This window comes from Heptranchias perlo, chromosome 4 (assembly GCF_035084215.1).
Source record: "Heptranchias perlo isolate sHepPer1 chromosome 4, sHepPer1.hap1, whole genome shotgun sequence".
NCBI classification, from domain to species: Eukaryota; Metazoa; Chordata; class Chondrichthyes; order Hexanchiformes; family Hexanchidae; genus Heptranchias; species Heptranchias perlo.
In genome coordinates, this window is record NC_090328.1 from 14,665,900 (window position 1) to 14,688,876 (window position 22,977).

Sequence of the window (22,977 nt, forward strand, 5' to 3'; positions counted from 1 at the left end):
ATATCTGTTCACACAGCTCACAGAAACCAAAAGGTAGTCGATGCTGTTTTTTCACGTGGCAAGTGTATACAGGAAAGGAAACTTTTAATTGCTTCTCAGTCAGTACAACAACTTGTATTTATATAACATCTTAAATGTAACATAGGAACAGGAGTAGGCCATACAGCCTCTCGTGCCTGCTCCGCCATTTGATAAGATCATGGCTGATCTGTGATCTAACTCCATATACCTGCCTTTGGCCCATATCCCTTAATACCTTTGGTTGCCAAAAAGCTATCTATCTCACATTTAAATTTAGCAATTGAGCTGGCATCAATTGCTGTTTGCAGAAGAGAGTTCCAAACTTCTACCACCCTTTGTGTGTAGAAATGTTTTCTAATCTCACTCCTGAAAGGTCTGACTCTAATTTTTAGACTGTGCCCCCTACTCCTAGAATCCCCAACCAGCGGAAATAGTTTCTCTCTATCCACCCTTTCTGTTCCCCTTAATATCTTATAAACTTCGATCAGATCACCCCTTAACCTTCGAAACTCCAGAGAATACAACCCCAATTTGTGTAATCTCTCCTCCTAACTTAACCCTTGAAGTCCGGGTATCATTCTAGTAAACCTACGCTGCACTCCCTCCAAGGCCAATATGTCCTTCCGAAGGTGCGGTGCCCAGAACTGCTCACAGTACTCCAGGTGCGGTCTAACCAGGGTTTTGTATAGCTGCAGCATAACTTCTGCCCCCTTGTACTCCAGTCCTCTAGATATCAAGGCCAGCATTCCATTAGCCTTATTGATTATTTTCTGCACCTGGTCATGACACTTCAATGATCTATGTACCTGAACCCCTAAGTCCCTTTGGACATCCACTGTTTTTAACTTTTTACCATTTAGAAAGTACCCTGTTCTATCCTTTTTTGATCCAAAGTGGATGACCTCACATTTGTCTACATTGAATTCCATTTGCCAGTTTTGCCCATTCACCTAATCTATCAATATCCCTTTGTAATTTTATGTTTTCATCTACAAAATATTCCATGGTGTTTCTTAGGTGGGGCTGGACCTAAGCAAGTGTAATTAGGAGAGGTGGTCGAAGAGGTAGGTTTTAAAGAAGAACTTGCTTTAATGTAGCATTTTCTCAAGTTCTCAATGTAGAATTACATAGAAATTACAGCACGGAAACAGATCATTCGGCCTAACCAGTCCGTGTTGTCCATACTCTACATGAGCAGTAGACCTAATCCATGTGCCCAACCTGTTCCCATATCCCTTTATTCTCCCTTCCTTCAACCATACATCATATAATGAGGCCATTTGGCCTACCATGCCTGTGCCAGCTCTTTTAAAGAGGTATTTCAATTAATCCCACCCCCCTGCCCTTTCCCCATAGCCCTGCATTTTATCCCCCTTCAAGTATTTATCAAATTCCCTTTTGAAAGTGATTATTGAATCTGTTTCCACCACCCTTTCAGGCATTGCATTTCAGATCATAACAACTCGCTGCGTTAAAATAAAAACTCCTCACCTCCCCCCTGGTTCTTTTGCCAATTATCTTAAATCGGGTGTCCTCTGGTCACCAACCATTCTGCCACATCTAACCGATTCTTAAATGTTGACATTGTCTCTGCTTCAATCACTAGCTCTTGTAGTGTATTCTAATGCCTCACAACTCTTGCGTAAAAACGTTTTGATGGTGTCAGTTGAGGGATGAATGTCGGCTAGGACACCAGGAGAACTCCCTGCTCTTTTTTGAAGTGCCATGGGATATTTCACAGCCACCTCAGCGGGCAGACATCTTGGTTTAACATCTCATCCAACAACAACAACAACTTCTTGCATTTATATAGCTCCTTTAATGTAGTAAAACATTCCAAGGTGCTTAACAGACAGAATCTCCAACAATGCAAAACCCCTCTCAGCACTGCACTGAAGTGTCAGCTTGGATTATGTGGTTAAGTCCTGGAGTGAAGCTTAAACCCACAACCTTCCGACTCAGAAGTGAGAGGGCAACATAAGAAATAGGAGCGGGAGTAGATCACATGGCCCCTCGAGCCTGCTCCGCCATTCAATCAGAGCGTGGCTGATCTTCGACCTCAACTCCACTTTCCTGCCCGATCCCCATATTCCTTGATTCCCCTAGAGTCCAGAAATCTGTCTAGCTCAGCCTTGGATATATTCAATGACTCAGCATCCACAGCCTCTGGGGTAGAGAATTCCAAAGATTCACAACGTTGAGTGAAGAAATTCCTCCTCATTTCAGTCTTAAATGGCTGACCCCTTATCCTGCAACTATGCCCCCTAGTTCTAGACTCTCCAGCCATGGGAAACAACCTCTCAGCATCTACCCTGTCAAGCCCCCTCATAATCTTATATCTTTCAATGAGATCACCTCTCATTCTTCTAATCTCGAGAGTATAGGCCCACTCTATTCAACCTCTCCTCATAGGACAACACTCTCATCCCAGGAATTATTCTAATGAACCTTTGTTGCACCGCCTCTAATGCAAGTATATCCTTCCTTAGATAAGGAGACCAAAACTGTACTCAGTTCTCCAGGTGAGGTCTCACCAAAGCCCTGTAACAATAGTAAGACTTCCTTACTTTTGTTCTCCAACCCTCTTGCAATAAAGGCCAACATTCCATTTACCTTTCTAATTGCTTGCTGTACACCTGCATGCTAACTTTTTGTGTTTCTTGTTCAAGGACATCCAAGTCTCTCTGAACACCAACATTTAATAATTTCTCACCTTTTAAAAAATATTCTGTTTTTCTATTCTACCTACCAAAGTGAATAACCTCACATTTCCCCACATTATAGTCCATCTGCCACCTTCTTGCCCACTTAAAGTGTCTATATCCCTTTGCAGCCTCTTTGTGTCCTCCTCACAGGCTTACTTTTCCACCTGGCTTTGTATCATCAGCAAACCTGGTTACATTACATTCGGTCCCTTCATCTAAGTCATTAATATAGATTGTAAATAGCTGATGTCCATGCACCGACCTTTGCGGCACTCCACTAGTTACAGCCTGCCAACCTGAAAATGACCCATTTATCCCTACTCTGTTTTCTGTCCGTTAAGCAATCTTCTATCCACGCTAATATATGTTATCCCCAAACCCATGAGCCCTTATCTTGTGTAACAACCTTTTATGTTTTGTAAACAATTTTACAACACCAAGTTATAGTCCAACGATTTTATTTTTAATCCCACAAGCTTTCGGGGGCTTTCCCCTTCCTCAGGCAGTGTGAACTTTTATGTGGCACCTTATCGAATGCCTTTTGGAAATCCAAATACACAACATCCATTAGTTCCCCTTTATCTACCCTGCTAGTTACATCCTCAAAAAACTCTAATAAAGTTGTCAAACCCGATTTCCGTTTCATAAAACCATGCTGACTCCACCTAATCATATTATGATGTTCTAAGTGCCCTGTTACCACTTCTTTAATAATGGATTCCAGCATTTTCCCGACGACTGATGTCAGGCTAACTGGCCTATCGTTCCCTATTTTCTCTTCCCCTCAGTTCTTGAATAGCGGGGTCACATTTGCTACCTTCCAATCCGCTGGGACTGTTCTAGAATCTCGGGAATTTTGGAAGATCATAACCAATGCATCCACTATCTCTGCAGCCACCTCTTTTAGAACCATCAGATGAAGGCCATCAGGTCCAGGGGATTTATCAGCTTTTAGTCCCATTAGGTTCTCAAGTACTTTTTCTTTACTGATATTAATTACTTTAAGTTCTTCACTCTCATTAGACCCTTGGTTCCCCACTACTTCTGCTATTTATTTTGTGTCTTCTACTGTGAAGACAGATACAAAATATTTGTTTAACGCATCTGCCATTTCCTAATTCCCCATTATAATTTCTCCTGTCTCAGCCTCTAAGGGACCAACGTTTACTTTTGCTACTCTCTTCCTTTTTACATACTTGTAGAAGCTCTAAAAATCCGTTTTTATATATCTTGCTAGTTTACTTTCATATTCTATTTTCTCTCTTTTTATCAATTTTTTGGTCGTCCTTTGCTGGTTTCTAAAACTCTCTCAATCCTCAGGCTTACTAATCTTCTTGGCAACATTATAGGCCTCTTCTTTTAATCTGATACTATCCTTAACTTCTTTAGTTAGCCACGGATAGATCACTTTTCCAGTGGAGTTTTTTTTCTCAATGGAATGTATATTTGTTGAGAATATTGAAATATTTCTTTAAATGTTTGCCATGCCTTTCAACCATCATACCCTTTAATTTAATTTCCCAATCTACCTTAGCCAACTCGTCCCTCATACCTATGTAATTGACTTTATTTAAGTTTAAGACTCTAGTTTCTGACTTAAGTACGTCATTCTTAAACTTAATGTGAATTTCTATCATATTATGATCACTCTTCCCCAGAGGATCCCTTACTGTGAGATTACTAATTAACCCTGTCTCATTACATAATACAAGATCTAAAATAGCCTGTTCCCTGGTTGGTTCCATGACGTATTGCTCTAGGTAACAGTCTCGAATGCATTCCAGGAACTCGTCCTCCAAACTACCTTTACCAATTTGATTTGCTCAGTCTATATGAAGATTAAACCAACTAAGCCATGCTGACACTACTTTAAAGGACGCTTTTCAAGATGGGGTGAAATGTGGCGAGGTGGAAGGGTTTAGGGAGAGAGCTCTAGAATGCGGGGCAAGGTGACCGAAGCCCTCCGCCATGAAATGGAGGGAAGAGGAACACCCAAGAGATCAGAATCAGAAAAACGGAGGGCATGAGTGAGATGTAGAGCCCGAGAAGGTTGCAGTGGTAAGAAGAAAGAACTTGCATTTATGTAGCGCTTCACGAGCAATGAACCACTGTTATTACGTAGGCAAATTCAGTAGCCAGATTGTGCACAGCAAGGCCCCACAAACATCAATGAGATAAACGACCTGTTAAACTGTTTCAGTTGTGTTAGTTGAGGGATAAAAGTTGGCCAGGGCAGTGGGAGAACATTCCTGCTCTTCTTTGAATATATATGGTGGAGCAAGGGCATGGAAAGATTTGTACTAAACTCTGAGCATATCTCCTTCAGTCAACAAATTTAATTTGGCACTCTGCCTGATCAATTTAGCAAGCCTTGCTAGTCAGCCTCTCCTCGTGTCTCCCTCCTGACGCTGACCCTTCGGTCATAATGCTAGTTTAAAATCACAAATATAGGATCATAGGAACAGGAGTAGGCCATTCACCCCCTCTTGCCTGCTCTGCCATTTGATAAGATCATGGCTGGTCTGTGATCTAACTCCATATACCTGCCTTTGGCCCATATCCCTTAATACCTTTGGTTGCCAAAAAGCTATCTATCTCAGATTTAAATTTAGCAATTGAGCTAGTATCAATTGCCGTTTGCGGAAGAGAGTTCCAAACTTCTACCACCCTTTGTGTGTAGAAATGTTTTCTAATGTCACTCCTGAAAGGTCTGGCTCTAATTTTTAGACTGTGCCTCCTAAAATCCCCAACCAGCGGAAATAGTTTCTCTCTATCCACCCTATCCGTTCCCCTTAATATCTTATAAACTTCGATCAGATCACCCCTTAACCTTCGAAACCCCAGAGAATACAACCCCAATTTGTGTAATCTCTCCTCGTAACTTAACCCTTGAAGTCCGGGTATCATTCTAGTAAACCTACGCTGCACTCCCTCCAAGGCCAATATGTCCTTCCGAAGGTGCGGTGCCCAGAACTGCTCACAGTACTCCAGGTGCGGTCTAACCAGGGTTTTGTATAGCTGCAGCATAACTTCTGCCCCCTTGTACTCCAGTCCTCTAGATATAAAGACCAGTAGCTATAGCTTGGTCAGGCCTCCACTGTTTTGACTAGTTATCATTGACACAGGTTGCTGGTGTTTGTGAAAGTGCTCAAACAAATACATTGGGAAAACGTGAAAGGACTCTACAAACTTAGACTTCGCGAGCTGGATGTCACTGCCCTAGTAGTGACACAGCATTTCTGCAGCACAAACACAGCAGCAGTGACTGAAATCTGTGAGGAGGGCGAGGCAGGTAATGTGAAACCAGCAATGAAATGTTATTAATTTTAGAGGAGGCACAATGCCCCGGACTCTGTGCGATGCTGATTCCACCATGTTGGAGTGGCTCAGAACTAATACAGCCTAAAGGTTCGAAAATTCCTCAGTGCTTATTTTAGACATTTATTTTCTTAACCTCCCAAGTAAAGTTATCTGTGTCCTGGCAAATGTTGAGGTAACTTGTCGGGGGTGGGGGGGAAAGTAAGTGAATCATACAGGGCAGTTGGCATTTGAAAGAACCGTTGGCCCTGAAGGAGATGCTGACCCAGATAAGCGAAGCTAACAATTAGAAAAGTACCTGACACTGGATGGTCAGCATGTTCTGAATATGCACTGGATCATTGTCTGGTCAGGAACCTTCTTAACAGGTTTTGATAGAGTAAATAAGGAGAAACTGTTTCCACTGGCAGAAGGGTCAGCAACCAGAGGAAACAGATTTAAGGTAATTGGCAAAAGAGCGAGAGGTGACATGAGGAGAACTTTTTTTTTTAAATGCAGTGATTTATTATAATCTGGAATGCAATGCCAGAAAAGGGTGGTGGAAGCAGATTCAATAGTAATTTTCAAAAGGGAATTGGTACTTGAAGGGGAGAAAATTGCATGGCTATGGGGAAAATGCAGGCGAGTGGGACCAATTGGATGGCTCTTTCGAAGGGCCGACGCAGGCACGATGGGCCTCCTTCTGTGCTGTAAGGTTCTATGATTCTATGAACAGTAAATGGTTGTCCATTAGTAGAATTGGGAGGTTGAAACTGTTTCGCACCACCGCTACTGTTGTACTATGAATGCACCCTTAGAGCGATCATCTGGAGTAGCAAAGACCCAAGGGAAATCTGAGAATATGAAAAAGACCTTGAATAGTAGACAGCTGCGTAACAATATTAGAAGTAACAACGATTCAACAGCAGCCCAAGATATAAAAGTGTAAGAGACAGGGAAGAGAAGAAATCTGCTGAAAACATCGAAAAATAGGAGCAGGCCATTCGGCCCTTCAAGCCTGCTCCGCCATTCAATATGATCATGGCTGATCCTCTATCTCAATACCATATTCCTGCTCTCTCCCCATACCCCTTGATGCCTTTTGTGTCTAGAAATCTATCTAGCTCCTTCTTAAATATATTCAGTGACTTGGCCTCCACAGCCTTCTGTGGTAGAGAATTCCACAGGTTCACTGCCCTCAATGAAGAAATTTCTCCTCGTCTCAGTCCTAAATGTCCTACCCCTTATCCTGAGACTGTGACCCCTCGTTCTGGACCCCCCCCCCCCCCCAGCCAAGGAAAACATCCTCCCTGCATCCAGTCTGTCTAGCCCTGTCAGAATTTTACCTGTGTCCTCCCCCTTTGATTTGTTCAGTCCTATGAAGTGGCTCAACTCTGGGTGAAAAATGTTTTCCTAATTTCTGCTCTAATCTTTCTATCAATCACTTTAAATCTATGCCCCCTGGCTATTGACCCCTCCGCTGAGGGAAATAGGTACTTCCTATCCACTCTATCTAGACCCCTCATAATTTTTTACACCTCAATCAAATCACCCCTCAGCCTCCTCTGTTCCAAGGAAAACAACCCCAGCCTATCCAATCTTTCCTCATAGCTAAAATTCTCCAGTCCTGGCAACATCCTCGTTATTCTCCTCTGCACCCTCTCTCGTGCAATTACATCCTTCCTGTAATGTGGTGACCAGAACTGTGCGCAGTACTCAAGCTGTGGCCTAACTAGTGTTTTATACAGTTCCAGCATAACATCCCTGCTTTTATATTCTATGCCTCGGCTAATAAAGGAAAGCATTCCATATGCATTCTTAACCACCTTATCTACCTGTCCTGCTACCTTCAGGGATCTGTGGACATGCACTCCAAGGTCCCTCACTTTCTCTGCACCTCTCAGTATCCTCCCATTTATTGTGTATTCCCTTGCCTTGTTTGCTCTCCCCAAATGCATTACCTCACACTTCTCCCAATTGAACTCCATTTGCCACTTTTCTGCCCATTTGACCGGTCCATTGATAAGACCTGATAGAGGTCTTTAAAATTATGAAGGGGTTCGATAAGGTAGACATAGAAGCTGTTTCCACTTGTGGGGGGGGTGGCGGTGGGGGGAAGTCCAAAACCATAAATATAAGATAGTCACTAATAAATCCAATAGGGAATTCAAGAGAAACTTCTTTACTCAGAGAGTGGTGAGAATGTGGAACTCGCTACCACATGGAGTAGTTGAGGCGAATAGCATAGATGTATTTAAGGGGAAGCTCGATGAGTAAATGAGGGAGAAAAAGGAATAGGATATACTGATAGGGTGAGATAAGTGAGGTTGGAGGAGGTACATGTTGTGCATAAACCAGGCACTGACCAGTTGAGCTGCATGGCCCTGTTTCTGTGGTGAAAACATCAGGAAAATTCAAAAGAATTCCTCAATGTAAAAAGAGACTTTTCAGTAACACATTTCTCCACGTCAAAACTGTTAAGACTTGCCTATAAATGTACGTCATCAGTTTCTGTACGAGAAGCATTACAATGTTCACTGTCGTAAAAATAAATGAACAATTGGAATCTCTATGGGAATGATTTTCTCCACTATTTAATGATGATTTATAAATCTCTTATGATTTGTGACTAGTACGCTCCTCGTTTTATGCGATGTTTGTCCTTCTATAACGTGGCATGGGTTGGGTTCGGGTAATCAAGTGGTATTGTGCCAACGCCGTCTTAAAGAGACAATATCACCAAAGTCAAGCAGCTGGCAAATAGCCTTTACCATAGTTACATATATAGTGGGGACCAACTGCATGCGACTGAAAACATGATGATTCATCTGTCATTAATCACAAATTTAATAATGTTATCCTATTCTTGATTAAAGTAAACATGCATGGTGAAAGCTCGTTCTTCAGACAATGCTTCAGTGCAAACTGCCAGATGTGCCTTTTATGCACGTCTTAGAATAATGTCTTGTGATGGGTAAAAAGGGAGGTGTTATGGTTGAGGCTTTTGCAGCTGGCCTTTAACTGAAACTTAAGTCTGCCAATAAAGTTCCCCAAAGCTTAGTGAAGCCTACTCCTTAAAGCTGTTTCAATCCACCATATGATTCTGAGATGAATCAATAAATACAACATCAAGAGACTCTCCAACGAGATTTGACAGCATAATGTTTGAAAACAATTTACTGTCAGAAAGGATGCCAAAAATGTCCATTCAATAAGCCTTCCGGCTTTGCACTATGTGAGGTTAACAGTTTGCTGTGGTTTAAGTACAGCAAAATGCAGCTGAACCAGAAAGTAATTGCAGAGAACTAAAAACCATGACAAATAAAGTTGAGTAATCTGTGTCGAATTAGCTCACCTCCAACAGCAGCTAGACAGCAAAGTGGCCTCAACATGCCCGGGTTTAAGGAGGGAAAAGTCCAACGCTGGATTACTATCCAGTGCCTCGGTGTAGGCCTTGGGAGAAAACAAGGGTTGCCAACCCTCCAGGATTGTCCTGGAGTCTCCAGGAATTAAAGATTGATCTCCTGGACACTGCTGTGAGCAACCCATGAGAAAAATCATATGGGGAATTAAAGAAAATTGTGTCTTTTTTCTATTATCTTTGAACATTTTCGTTTATTAGTTACAAATATATTGGAAATGGAAAAAGAAGGCTGTTTGACCGGTTGGTGCAGTTGGAAGCGGGAAGTCATGTGCCGAAACCTCCAGGGATATGTCCAAACAAATTGGCAACCCTAGAGAGAACATGAGTGGGCGACGCACAAGTGATTAGCCTGCTGGTACTCACTATCTTGACTTACAAAGGAGGAACTGGCACCAATCCTCCACCACCTAGAAGGACAAGAACAGCAGGTGCATGGGAACAGCGTCACCTCCATGTTCCCCTCCAAGTCACACCCCATCCCGACTTGGACATATATCACCATTCCTTCATCGTCACGGGTCAAAATCCTGGAACTCCCTACTTAACAGCACTGTGAGAGCAGCTTCACCACACGGACTGCAGCGGTTCAAGAAAGCAGCTCACCACCACCTTTTCAAGGGCAATTAGGGATGGACAACAAATGCCGGCCCTGCTAGCGACGCCCGTATCCTGAGAACTAATGAAACAAAAATTTGGGCAAGGTTCTGGGTGAGGCCTGGTGCCATTGGATCTGTACGCAACAAAGAGCTGACACCTTCAGGGAGAGGACGAAGGAAAAGATTGGTTAAAAAAGGAAACAAATAAGAGCAACTAAAATGGGTGTCACTTTACTTCTCAACACTCAGATTGACACTACCCTTGGCTGAGTTCAGAAAGGAACTAGATAGCACTCCAAAAGACCTCCAACAAATATTGTTTTTACAGAAATACAACTTTCATAAAAACAGGGACCAGAGGCAATAAATTAAGTACAAATTCCACGAGGGAGACAGGCCTCAAACAAGTGATCCAAGATTTAATGAACATTTTGCATTGTGAGACATTCATAAAGCCAATTAATAAATTCCACGCAGACAGCACCACTGACATGAAATTTAACAAATTCACAGAAACACAGAAGATAGTCAGCCAGGAACTCAGGCCTACAACAGTACCACAATAGCAACCACCTAGATTCAATCATGCAATAGATAAAAGATGCTGTAGGTATGTCTACCTATAATACATTACAAAGCTTTTAAGGAATTAGATAGGGTAGATGCAGAACAATCCAAAACAATAGGGCACAATCTTAAAATTAGAGCTAGGCCATTTAGGAGCACTTTTTCCACGCAAAGTGGTGGAAATCTAGAACTCTCTCTCCCCCAAAAAGGCTGTGAATTCTGGGTTAATTGAAATTTTCAAGACTGAGGTCAATAGATTTTTGTTAGCTAAGGGTAACAACAGATATGGAGCAGGGTACAGATCAGCCACAATCTAATTGAATGGTGGAACTGGTTCGAGGGGCTGAATGACCTACTCCTGTTTGTCTGTGGCATTTCCTGACCCCAAAATCTTACTTCTTGTTTTCATGTTTCTCTCACACTTTTAAAAATAGCCCCTTTCACAACCACAGGACATCCCAAAGTGCTTGACAGCAAATTAAGTACTTTTGAAGTGTAGTCACTGTTGCAATGTAGGAACCGAGGCAACCAATTTGCGCACAGCAAGGTCCCACAAACAGCAATGTGATGATGACCAGATAATCTGTTTCTGTAATGTTGGTTGAGGCATAAATAAATATTGGCCAGGACACCGGGGAGAACTCCCCTGCCCTGCTTCAAAATAGTGCCATGGGATCTTTTACGTCCACCTGTGAGGGAAGACTATAGATATGGAGTTGGGAGGAGTAGGGGGGGAGGAACTGCTGCCCTAACGTTAATAGTGGAGTTACAACACCACTCATATCACACTAATAGACATCAGTGAAAGTCTCGAGAATCGTCAGCACTTCTCACAGTCTAGGCTCCCACATGAAGGATGACTACTTTGATGAGGGACTGGAGGGCACTTGGCACCTGTCCAATTGTACCCTAGCAACAGTCAGTGCCACCAGGAGAGGAGGGGAGAAGATTGGCAGAAGGAAGAATGATTTACAAAAATATAAACTGAATGGGCCTGGCATTGCTGAGTGCCCGTTTCACCAGCCCACATTGGTAGCCGAAGAGTCCGTCCTAGGATCCAGATGTCCAGGTGGGTACACTGCGTTTACAAGGGCACTTCGGTGGGCTCGCTGCAAACCACCAGCTGGAATGTCGGAACGGTGTCACGCCTCTCTGCTGGCAAGGACCCAAAAATAAAAACCTTTGTTATTTACATCTTCTGCTCCCCATGGAGCAAGCAGGCGCCTCGGGGGAAGCCGAACGATCCCCTCTGGGATCCATCACCTGTCCCCTAGTAAAAGTTTGGATTCTCTTAAAGCTCCCAGAAGGACTCACACCTACTCTGAGCGCCTCCTTGATGTAGATGGGAGGTGGTTTGAAGATCTGCCCATGCACCCACCACCCCACCACTGGAATTTAAAGGGCCAGTGCAAACTAAATGAAATCCTGGTGTAACCAAGGCTCTTCCCAAAATTCCTGGCCTTCTAGGCAGAAATCAATCTTTCTGCTCTCTCCAGCCCCAGAAACTTTGGGGGCAATTGATTCAAGGGATCATATAATCTGCTTTGGAGATGTAAAACTTCAGCATTTAATCCCGAGAAATCTATTGATCTCCAACTATTTTGAAACTCAACAGGGCCGATTTTCCAATTTAGCAATCCTGACATGGAGCTTCGTCCATTGGGAGCGCGCTTTCGCAATCTGGGTGGGGGGGGGTCAGAGAATCCTGTGGGATTTTCCATTAAATTAATTTTAATAGACAAAAAAAAAATCCAGCTGGGCCTGCTGACTTTCAATCCTTGAATTCTCGATCTGTGCCCCCCACCCCCCCAAATACAGAGCTTCGCAAATCTGTAAAACCTGCCCTAAAATCCCAAATTAATAATGGTAATAACAAGTAAATGACAGCTCAGGAAGAATTTCAAGCTACAGGGCATGTTTCGTTATCTGGAAACAAGTCGCCCTTGTTGCTGAATTCTGACCCAGCCAAATAATGCCTGATTGTCTCACTTATCTAATCTCTTTAATTTTGGCTCATTCAGCTTGTAAGGATTTAGTCTGCAACCAGCTGACAGGTCAGAAACAAAGCAACACGGAACAGCAGAACATTGCAGAAGATTCATTATAACATTCTGGAGAAATAAATACACCGAGGAAATAGGAAATGTAGATTTTTTTTTGAGGTTGTCAACCATCGAGACAACGCTGTCTGGTTGAGCCAACCTTAGGCTGACCAAGGAAGACAATGGTGAAATTTTGTTCCAGGTCTACCTAAAAGTGGTGGCAGCTTTCCAACCAAGGAGGTGTTTCACAGACAACAAGTAAAGGTGGGGTGAACATGCAGCATCGCATGAAGGTTAAAACTGTCATAATGTGAGAAAAGTCCATCAGTGCAGAAAGAACTGAAAGAACAAGAGCATTTACATCTTCACTGTAAATTAGGATGGCAAGAGCTGCAAGGATTAGGTGTTAACTGTGGCTCAGCGGGTAGCATTCTCACCTCTGAGTCAGAAGATCATTGGTTCAAGTCCCACTCCAGAGACTTGAGTACAAAATCTTGACTGACAGTGCAGTGCTGAGGGAGTGCTGCACTGTCGGATGTGCTGTCTTTTAAATGAGATGTTAAACCAAGGCCCCACCTGCTCTCTCAGGTGGATGTGAAAGATCCCACGACACCATTTCGAAGAGGCAGCAGTGGAGTCCTCCCCACACCAATATTTATCCCTCAACCAACGTCACTATAAATAGATTATCTCCTCAATATCACATTGCTGTTTGTAGGATCTTACTATGCGTAAATTGGCTGCCGCATTCATTCTAATTTCATTATAAAGTAGATAATGTTATTGTGGTCACGTTGTAATTACTATAGTAGGTAGACGGGAAAGTAGGGTTGAGGTCACAATCAGATCAGCCATGATCTTATCAAATGGCAGAGGAGGCTCAAGGGGCCGAATGGCCGACTCCTGTTCTTAATTCATATGTTTGTACACCAACCTGCCAGTGGTGGTGCTGTAGCCACTCCCAGCTCCTCAGCCGATACTATAGAGAAACTCATATGCTCCAAAAAAAACTACTTTTCTGCAGTCCAAATTGCTGTAAATTTTGCCGTTTAACTAAAATAATAACATAAGTCAAATATAGGGGTACAGATACACAAATCACTAAAAGTAAGGACACTGGTTAATAAGGCCATAAAAAAGGCAAATCAAGCACTGGGGTTCATTTTTAAAGAGACAGAATTGAAAAACAGAGACGTTGGGCTCGATTTTCGCGTCGGGATTCCGGCGGGTTTCCAGCGGGGGGGGCCCGGAAAATCCCGATATCCGGTCACGTGACCGGATCGCGACGAAATCCCGGCCACTTCCGGGTACCGCGCTGACGTGCGGGGCTGCGCGCGCAAGCCCCTCTGGTGGGAATCCCGCAGGCAATTAAAGCCAGCGGGGTTCCACTTGAGTTTACTTACCTTGCTTGTTGAGGTCAGTTAATGAGCTGAAGCAGCTGTCAAAAGAGGAAGTGTGGGATTTTAGGTTCAAGGCAGTGAGCTTCACACACTGGGGGAAACAGTCTCTCTCCAACCAGGCGTGTTGCATCCAGCAGCCTGTGGCAGCTGCCAAGGTGCACTCCGCGGGGGAGAGCCCTCACCCACGCAGGAGGCCACCGCGTCACATAGGGCAACCCCTGCCCCCCACCACCCCCCGCCAAGCCAGAGGACAGACCGACACGAAACCGCAGCCCCAGTCCGAGGAACCACCCACCTACCCTGCACAACCCCTCAGACCAACACCTGCCAGATGGGTGGTGTGTGGACACCCTCGGAGGACAAAGAGCATGACCAGCACCAGCAGCCTCGCAGTCCACGCCATCCGCCGCAGGGACGTGGATCCCCCCAACACAGTGTTGTTGCACGCCCACCTGCACAGCAGGAGGGAGGGCTACCGCAGAGAGAGACGCATCGCAGAGGGCACTACCCTCGCCACGGGGTCCACAGACCGAGGCGCAGCTCCCCGGACCTCTCCGAGCAGCAGTGCACAGGGAGGCGCAGATTCGCTCGACATGTAGTCGTGGAGATCTGCAGCCTCTTTCATGCCGAGCTGCTCCTGGCTGGCCCCAGCACCAACTGCTTACCTGTCGCTGGCAAAGTCACTACTGCCCTCCACACCTTCTCCTCCGCATCCTTCCAGGGTGCAGCCGGCTACACCGCCGATGTCTCTCAGTCGTCTGCGCGGACGAGCCCTGCAAATACACCTGCACCTACTCTGCAGTAACACGATGGGTGGCATCAGTGGTGGGTCCTCATAGTGATACCCAGGAGCGGGCATTATTGGACACAACGGACAGGATTCGCGGAGACATGGCAGTGGTGGTGTCAATATAATGTGTGCTGTTTGTTGCTCTGAAATTCAATAGAGGTAACACCCATGACAAACCCTCAGACACCCTTGTGCACCCACTTCATGCTCACGACACGTTTGCCTTACGCTGCCTACTGCACATATGTGATGCATGCCCTGTGGCTGCAGCACAGGTGGAGGCAGGTTGAGTGAGGCTGGCCGTGAGGGAGGTGCACGAGAGGGTGAGTATGGGATGGAGCAATGAGATTGTATGAGGATTGGGTTGCGTGTTAGTGGCAGGATGAGTACTGGTGAGGTGAGTAGGTGGAGGTAAGATGAGGATGGGGTTTGAGTGGGTATGAAGGGTGATGTGACAGAGTAGTGTTGGCGGTGCCGAAGGAGATGTGGGGTGGGGGCAGTGTTGTGGCAGACGGAGTGTAGGGGAAAGACTTCGTGTTCTCACTGCGGCTGACCTACTGCGGTCATTGCAGCGGCTCCTGCACTGTATGCAGGTGGGCCATATGTTGGTGGCGCAGGTGACCCCCTCGAGCCAGGCCTTCTTGGTGCCAGAGGCAGGCCGCTTCCTTCCGCCCGCCGGGTGGAAGATCTGTGTCCTCCCCCTCCTCCTCACCCCATCTGATAATACCTGGGGTGAGGCATCATTAAACTGGGAGCAGCCTTCCCCCTGGGCTGCTCCATGCTGCAATTTGTTCCATTGGTTGCAGCATCTGTCAGTGGAGGACTGCCCCTTTAATTAGAGAGCCTCCAGCTGACAGATCGTACTGCGCATGCGCAGCCCGACCGACGCGCAGGCCAGCGCCGTGGACCCCGGAGGAGCAGGTAATTGATTCCTATTAGTGGGTTGCCTGCTACGATCGCGCGGGCAACCCACTAATTTCACCGAGCGTGTTGGCCACGCTCCCGGAGGACCACCCACTGGGAACCCGCAGGCCTGCTAAATTCGAGCCCGTTATGTTAAACTTCTATAGAACCTTGGTTTAGACCACACTTGGAGTACTGTGAACAGTTCTGGTCTCCATATTACAAAAAAGGATATAGAGGCACTGGAGAAGATGCAAAAAATATTCACACGGATGATACCAGAACTGAGAGGATATCCTTAACAGGAAAGGCTGAACAGGCTGGGGTTCTTTTCTCCAGAAAAGAGAAGGCTGAGGGGTGACCTGATAGAGGTCTTTAAGATTATGAAAGGGTTTGATAGGGTAGACGTAGAGAAAATGTTTCCACTTGTGGGGGAGTCCAAAATAGTTGTTAATAAATCCAACAGGGAATTCAGGAGAAACTTCTTTACACACAGAGTGGTAAGAATATGGGATGCGCCACCATAAAGAGTAGTTGAGGCAAATAGCATGGATGCATTTAAGCAGAAACTAGATAAGCATGAGGGAGAAAGGAATAGAAGGATATGCTTGTAGGGTTAGATGAAGTAGGGAGGGAGGAGGCATGTGTGGAGCACTTATGCTGGCATAGATCAGTTCTGCCGAACGACCTGCTTTTGTGCTGTAGTTTTGATATAACTCGATATATGGAATGTATGATTTTATCATGGGGACCGCCCTCCAGCCCCACTTCACCCGAAGACTAAACTTGCTCTTTATTCCTTGTGTGCAACTCCACAACAACAAACAACAACATGCATTTATATAGCACCTTTAACGTTGTAAAAATTCCCAAGGCACTTCACAAGAGCATTATCAGACAAAATTTGACACAGAGCCAAGAGATCTTAGGACAGGCGACCAAAAGCTCGGTCAAAGAGGTAGGTTTTAAGGAGCGACTTAAAAGGAGGCATCCAATTTACATATTTGCCATGGTTCTATTTGTATTGATGAACTCTGGGTTGCTAGTGCAGTATCATGACCACTAAACGACCGCATCCTAAGTTTAGCAAACATTTCTTTTTTGTTGAATGGATACCAGTACTTACTAAAACTTATTGCTTCCACTATAGTCATTGCACTTCAAAATAATGTATTTAAGTGAGGCGCCTTGAGGCATCTCAGAGACATGATAGGGGGTGGAGTGCCCATCTGGTTTTTATAACAAATGGCCGAGCAACATCGCCAGTTTTATGCCTGGGCGGCAAGTTGACAATCTAACCCACTAATGCCTTCTGCACGCCCACTGACATTATAAGCTCTACAATACCCTGCCCAATTGGCAGTTCTTCATGTGTGATCCTAGACGTTACTGGACTAGTAAAATAGTAGGCCTGGACTAATAACCCGGGAGAACGTGAGTTCAAATCCCACCATGGTAGTTTGAGAATTTGAATTCAGTTTTAAAAAAAATGTGGAAATAAAAAGCTGATATCAGCAAAAGTGACTGTTGGATTGGCAAAAGAACCAAAGGCAACAGGAGGAAAAACTTTTTTTTAAAAAACGCAGCGAGTAATTATGATCTGGAACGTGCTGCCTGTAAGAGTGGTAGAAGTAGATTCAATCATGGTTTTCAAAAAGGAATTGGATAAATACTTGAAGGGAAAAAAATTGCAGGGCTACGGGGAAAGAGCAGGGGAATGGGACTAACTGGAATGCTCTTACAAAGAGCCGGCTCGGGCTCGATGGGCCGAATAGCCTCCTTCTGTGCTGTAACCATTCTCATTCTGAGAGTAGTAGAGAGGTTTAGGCAGGGAATTCTAGAGCTTAGGGCCTAGGCAGCTGAAGGCACTGCCAACAATGGTGGAGCGAAGAAAATCGGGGATGTGCAAGAGGCCAGAATTGCAGGAGCGCAGGGTTGTAGGGCTGGAGGAGGTTACAGAGATAGGGAGGGGCGAGGCCATGGAGGGATTAGAAGAGAAGGACAAAAATTTTAAAATCAAGGCATTGCCAGACCGGGACAAGTCAGGACGCGAGGTCAACTAATAATACAAGTCTTGTACATCGTGCACGTCTCCTGGAAGTGTCACCGAGTTCCTTTTACATTTTCCCATAAGGTCCCTATTGTTATCAAACAGAATACCCTCCAACTCACCAAGATTAATGCTGTGAGAGACCTGCTAGCATTAATAAAAAACATTATCTGCAATGATAACATTATTTTTCCTTTAACAGTTAGGATCAGCCGGTTCCCCTGAGAGTGCATCGATATTTGAAACGAGTTCCCCAACACGCAAACCGTTTAGAAACCATTGCTTTAAAATAGCTGCCCTGCCTTGTGAATATTAGCTTATCTGAAAGATCATCTACAAATTACAGATTAAGAAGCTGAGTGCAAAGACAACAGATGAGCAAACACCACCGTACATACAGTGAATTTCTGCCCATGTTATGCTTACGCAATGCTTCCTTCCCTTTGTTATTTTAAGGATACAAAATAAACTGCAAAAACATCCTTAATGCTTTCCTTGCAAAGTTCACCAACTGCACCCAGCACTTTGCTGATTGACTATTTCGCTTTGCTCGAGGTACAAATTTGATCATCTGATTGGAAAAATTTTGAAAATTCTCAGAAGGATAAAAGGATTTCTTGAAAAAACAGCAGTGGAGCACAGCAGCATGTATCCAAAGTCCATTGCTAATAAAGTCATATTTAAATATCCAAAGACCCTTTCCAAAGATGGCTAAACCTACGTAAATGGGGACGAAGGACTAGTCTGGTTGCTTGTTTGTAGCACTATCATAATAAACATTACTAATACAAAGCAAAGAGAAAAACGGCAAATGCTTCAAATCTGAACCAGAAAAATGCTGGAAATACACAACAGATCATTCTGCATCTGCAGAGAGAAAAGACAGCTTCTTTGAACGGAACCCTTCTTCAGAACTGAAGACAAACATTTTAATTATGTATCTTTTTATTTCAAATTCTCCACTTTTCTCACTTGACGAGGCCTCTCACCATCTCAGTCACTTGCATCCCCTTTTTTTTCTTTCATCTTTCATTTCTTTAATGCTTCTTCCTGTTGCCCAAATGAGACAACCTTTGATATCATTTAATAATCTCCTGCTTCACTTTTAATCAATCATTATTCAATCAGATCCTATTCACTTCACCTCTGTGCTTGATTATTTTTCTTTCTCTCTCCCTTTTTTTATAATTCCATTATTAAAGGGCTCCATCCTTAAGAAATAGGAGCAGGAGTAGGCCATACGGCCTCTTGAGCCTGTTCCGCCATTCAATAAGATCATGGCTGATCTTCGATCTCAACTCCACTTTCCCGCTCTATTCCCATATCCCTTGATTCTCTTAAGTGTCCAAATATCCATCGATCTCAGTCTTGAATACACTCAACGACTGAGCACCCACAGCTCTCTGGGGTAGAGAACTCCAAAGATTAACAACCCTCTGAGCGAAGAAATTTTTCCTCGTCTCGGTCCTAAATGGCCAACCCCTTATCTTGAGATTATGCCCCCTAGTTCTAGACTCTCCGGCCAGGTGAAACAGCCTCTCAGCACCTACCCTATCAAGCCCTCTAAGAATTTTATGTTTCAATGAGATCACCTCTCATTCTTCTAAACTCCAGAGAGTATAGGCCCATTCTACCCAATCTCTCTTCATGGGACAACCCTCTCATCCCAGGAATCAATCTAGTGAACCTTCATTGCACCGTCTCTAAGGCAAGTATATCCTTCCTTAGGTAAGGAGACCAAAACTCCAGGTGTGGTCTCACCAGAGCCCTATATAATTGCAACAAGATCTCCTTACTCTTATACTCTAACCCCCTTGCCATAAAAGCTAACGTACCATTTGCCTTCCTAATTGCTTGCTGTACCTGCATGCTAACTTTCTGTGATTCATGTACAAGGACACCCAAATCCCTCTGACTAACAATATTTTTTAGTCCCTCACCTTTTAAAAAATATTCTGCTTTTCTATTCTTCCGACCACAGTGCATAATTTCGCATTTCCCCACATTATACTCCATTTGCCACCTTCTCGCCCATTCATTTAACCTGTCTATATCCCTTTGCAGCCTCTTTGCGTCCTCCTCACAGCTCATTTTCCCACCTAACTTTGTATAGTCAGCAAACTTGGATACATTACACTCGGTCCCCTCATCTAAGTCATTGATATAGATTGTAAACAGCTGAGGCCCAAGCACCGATCCTTGTGGCACCTCACAAGTTAGTAGTGGCGTTGTGGTCAAAGATCAGCAATGGTCTGAGTGAATGGCGGAGCAGGCTCGAGGGGCCATGCGGCCTACTCCTGCTCCTATTTCTTATGTTCTTTTGCTAAAACCTGCCAACCCGAAAATGACCCGTTTATTCCTACTTTCTGTTAACCAATCCTCAATCCATGCTAATATATTACCCCAATCCCATGAGCCCTAATCTTGTGTAATAATCTCTTGTGTAGCATCTAATTGAATGCCTTTTGAACGTCCAAATATACTACATCCACTGGTTCCCCCTTATCTATCCTGGTAGTTACATGCTCAAAAAACTCTAATGGATTTGTCAAACACTATTTCCCTTTCATAAAACCGTGTTGACTCCGTCTAATTATGTCATAATTTTCTAAGTGCCCTGTTACTATGTCCTTAATAATAGATTCTAGCATTTCCCTACTACTGATGTCAGGCTAACTGGCCTATAGTTCCCTGTTTGCTCTCTTCCTCCTTTCTTGAATAGTACCTTGCAATCCACAGGGGCCTTTCTAGAACCTAGGGAATTCTGGAAGATCAAAACCACTGCATCCACTATCTCTGCAGCCATTTCTTTTAAAACCCCAAGAAGTGGGGCATCAGGTCCAAGGTATTTGTCCTTAACATTACCCGGTCTTTTCTCGCCGCTGTGCTGCGTGTTGACGACGTTTGTTGTTTAAGTTCCATCTTAAATCATTTTCTTTTTGAGTGCAATCACAATGGGGGCAAAAGTTCTGCTTCTCTGGCCCTGCTATGCTCCATGTATACAGATCAGGAGTTTGCACATTCTCAGCCCATAGAATCATAGAATGATGAGCACAGAAGGAGGCCATTCGTCCCATCGGGCTTGTGCTGGCTTTCTGAAAGAACTACCATTTAGTCCCACCCCTCCTGCTCTTTTTCCCATAGCCCAGCAATTAACCATTAAACTTAAATCAGCGGAAAATTGCAGGATGAGAGTACAGAAGTTGGGATTTTTATCCCCATGCCATTACACCTGTATCCTGAGCAATTCTTTTCCTGCAGATGAACTATTTTTCACTCGACGACAAAGTAAATCCTTCCTTTGCGAACCTACTCGGAACATTTTAGCAGAACTGTATTCCTGATAAAAATATTTCTCGATAGTGGTAAAACATCTTTCCTTACCTGCTAAAGATGCCACGTTCACGATAACTCCTCCTTTCCCACCGGTCTCTTTGCTCATGTATTCCAAAGCTATGTACGTTCCTCTTATTACCGAGGTCTGGCATTTAGAAAATACAATTTAATTTTAATCAGTCAAAAAAACTCAGTTATCTGTCGACAAAGTGCAAGTCTGGTTAGGTAATAAGTGATGAGATGCATTCCCACATCATATTATAAATATGTCATTTTTTCACTCCGTTCCCTGGCAGCGAACACATATTGGAAAATTTGGGTTAAGCTGTGCATGATTTTTCTGAGCAGGGATGAGGGACTTCGGTTGTATGGAGAGACTAGAGAAGCTGGGATTGGCCTCTTTGGAGCAAGGAAGGTCAAGGTGGGGTGGGGGGGTGGGTATTTAATAGAGGTGTTCAAAATTCTGAGATAACCAAGCACAGGTTTAAGATAACTGTCAAAAGAACCAGAGAGGGAAAATGAGGAGAATTTTTTTTTGTATATTAAACACAGCGAGTTGTTATGATCTGGAATGCGCTGCCTGAAAGGGTGCTGGAAGCAGATTCAATAGTAACTTTCAAATGGCAAGTGGCTATGTACTTGAAAAGGAGAAATTTACAGGGCTATGGGGAAAGACCAAGGGGAGTGAGACTAATTGGATAGCTCTTTCAAAGAGCCAGCACACGCGTGATGGGCCGAATGGCCTCCTTTTGTGCTGCAAGGTTCTATGATTCATTATTTTAAATGGTTGAAAAATTGTACGCAATGTGCACATGAATTTCCGATATGCAGTGGACAAGACTCTCCACTGGAAGTGCGAGATCAGAACGTGACCCCTTATAGTTAATGGTGGGTTGGTATTGCTTTGAAATAGTTATTTTAGATCTTAACTGGGATTTCAGCCCAGACTATTCAGCTTACTTTGTGTCCTTAATTAGTTTAATAACAATCTTACTTTATTTTGGTGATGTTTTTCTGTTCAGTTAACAAGGTCTGTATCTTTGGATCATTTCTACAGTATCTGTGACCATAATCTTGCAGTCATTAGGCTATATTCATGTTGGTGCAGAGCCATTACTGGCGAGCATCAATGCAAAACAGGCAGCACAACTCCACGATCAGGCTCCTATTTGACTACAGAACACAACAAGTGCAAGACTCTCCACCCTTCTCATTTGGGGAGACCCTTCCCACACAGCTTGGGCTTAACACTGTGTGGTGCATAACTGCAGTCAAACGAGGCTTAAAACAAATTGGTTGGACCTCCTCAGGGGGCTTTAGAAACTTAAGCAGAGTCTTCATAATGTTTTAACAAAGCGGAGGCCCCTGCCTGCACTCTCAATACATCAAAAAGTTACTGGCTCTTTGCCTGTGAGCATGAATGGGCACAGCCCTTTCTTGGTGAGCAAAGTTCAGTACACAAGGCAATATAAGGGGTCATAGCCAGGCAACACAAGGGGTCATAGCCAGGCAACACAACACCATATTCAGCACCACCTTGAATTATTTATAATCGGACTGAAATTTTCTCCAGGTTATAAATAAACAATAAGACAAGTTCCCATTTATATTGGTTTCCCACCCACCCCCATAAAAAAATGTTGGAATATGCATATTGTATATTAAAAATCATAGAATCACACAGCACAGGAAGTGGCCATTCGGCCCAACTGGTCTATGCCGGCGTTTATGCTCTACACGAGCCTCCTCCCTCCCTCCTTCATCTACCCCTATCAGCATATCTTTCTATTCCTTTCTCCCTCATGTGCTTATCTAGCTTCCCCTTAAATGCATCTATGCCAGTCGC

General features: G+C 44.1%; 1 protein-coding gene across 4 annotated transcripts in view; it reads right to left on the minus strand.

The window, feature by feature from the left end:
- Positions 1–22,977, minus strand: part of hpgd (15-hydroxyprostaglandin dehydrogenase) — a 50,751-nt gene that overhangs the window by 22,511 nt on the left and 5,263 nt on the right. The window contains exons 4-5 of one of the 4 annotated variants that reach the window (XM_067982508.1): positions 21,180–21,276; positions 10,442–11,762 (exon numbers count right to left, since the gene is read on the minus strand). In XM_067982508.1, the coding sequence (XP_067838609.1) occupies positions 11,695–11,762; positions 21,180–21,276 (165 nt within the window). In that variant the 3' untranslated portion in view covers positions 10,442–11,694. Of the gene's footprint in view, positions 1–10,441; positions 11,766–18,753; positions 18,846–21,179; positions 21,277–22,977 lie in introns of those variants that run through there. The other 3 variants (XM_067982507.1, XM_067982509.1, XM_067982506.1) reach the window with 3 other exon arrangements.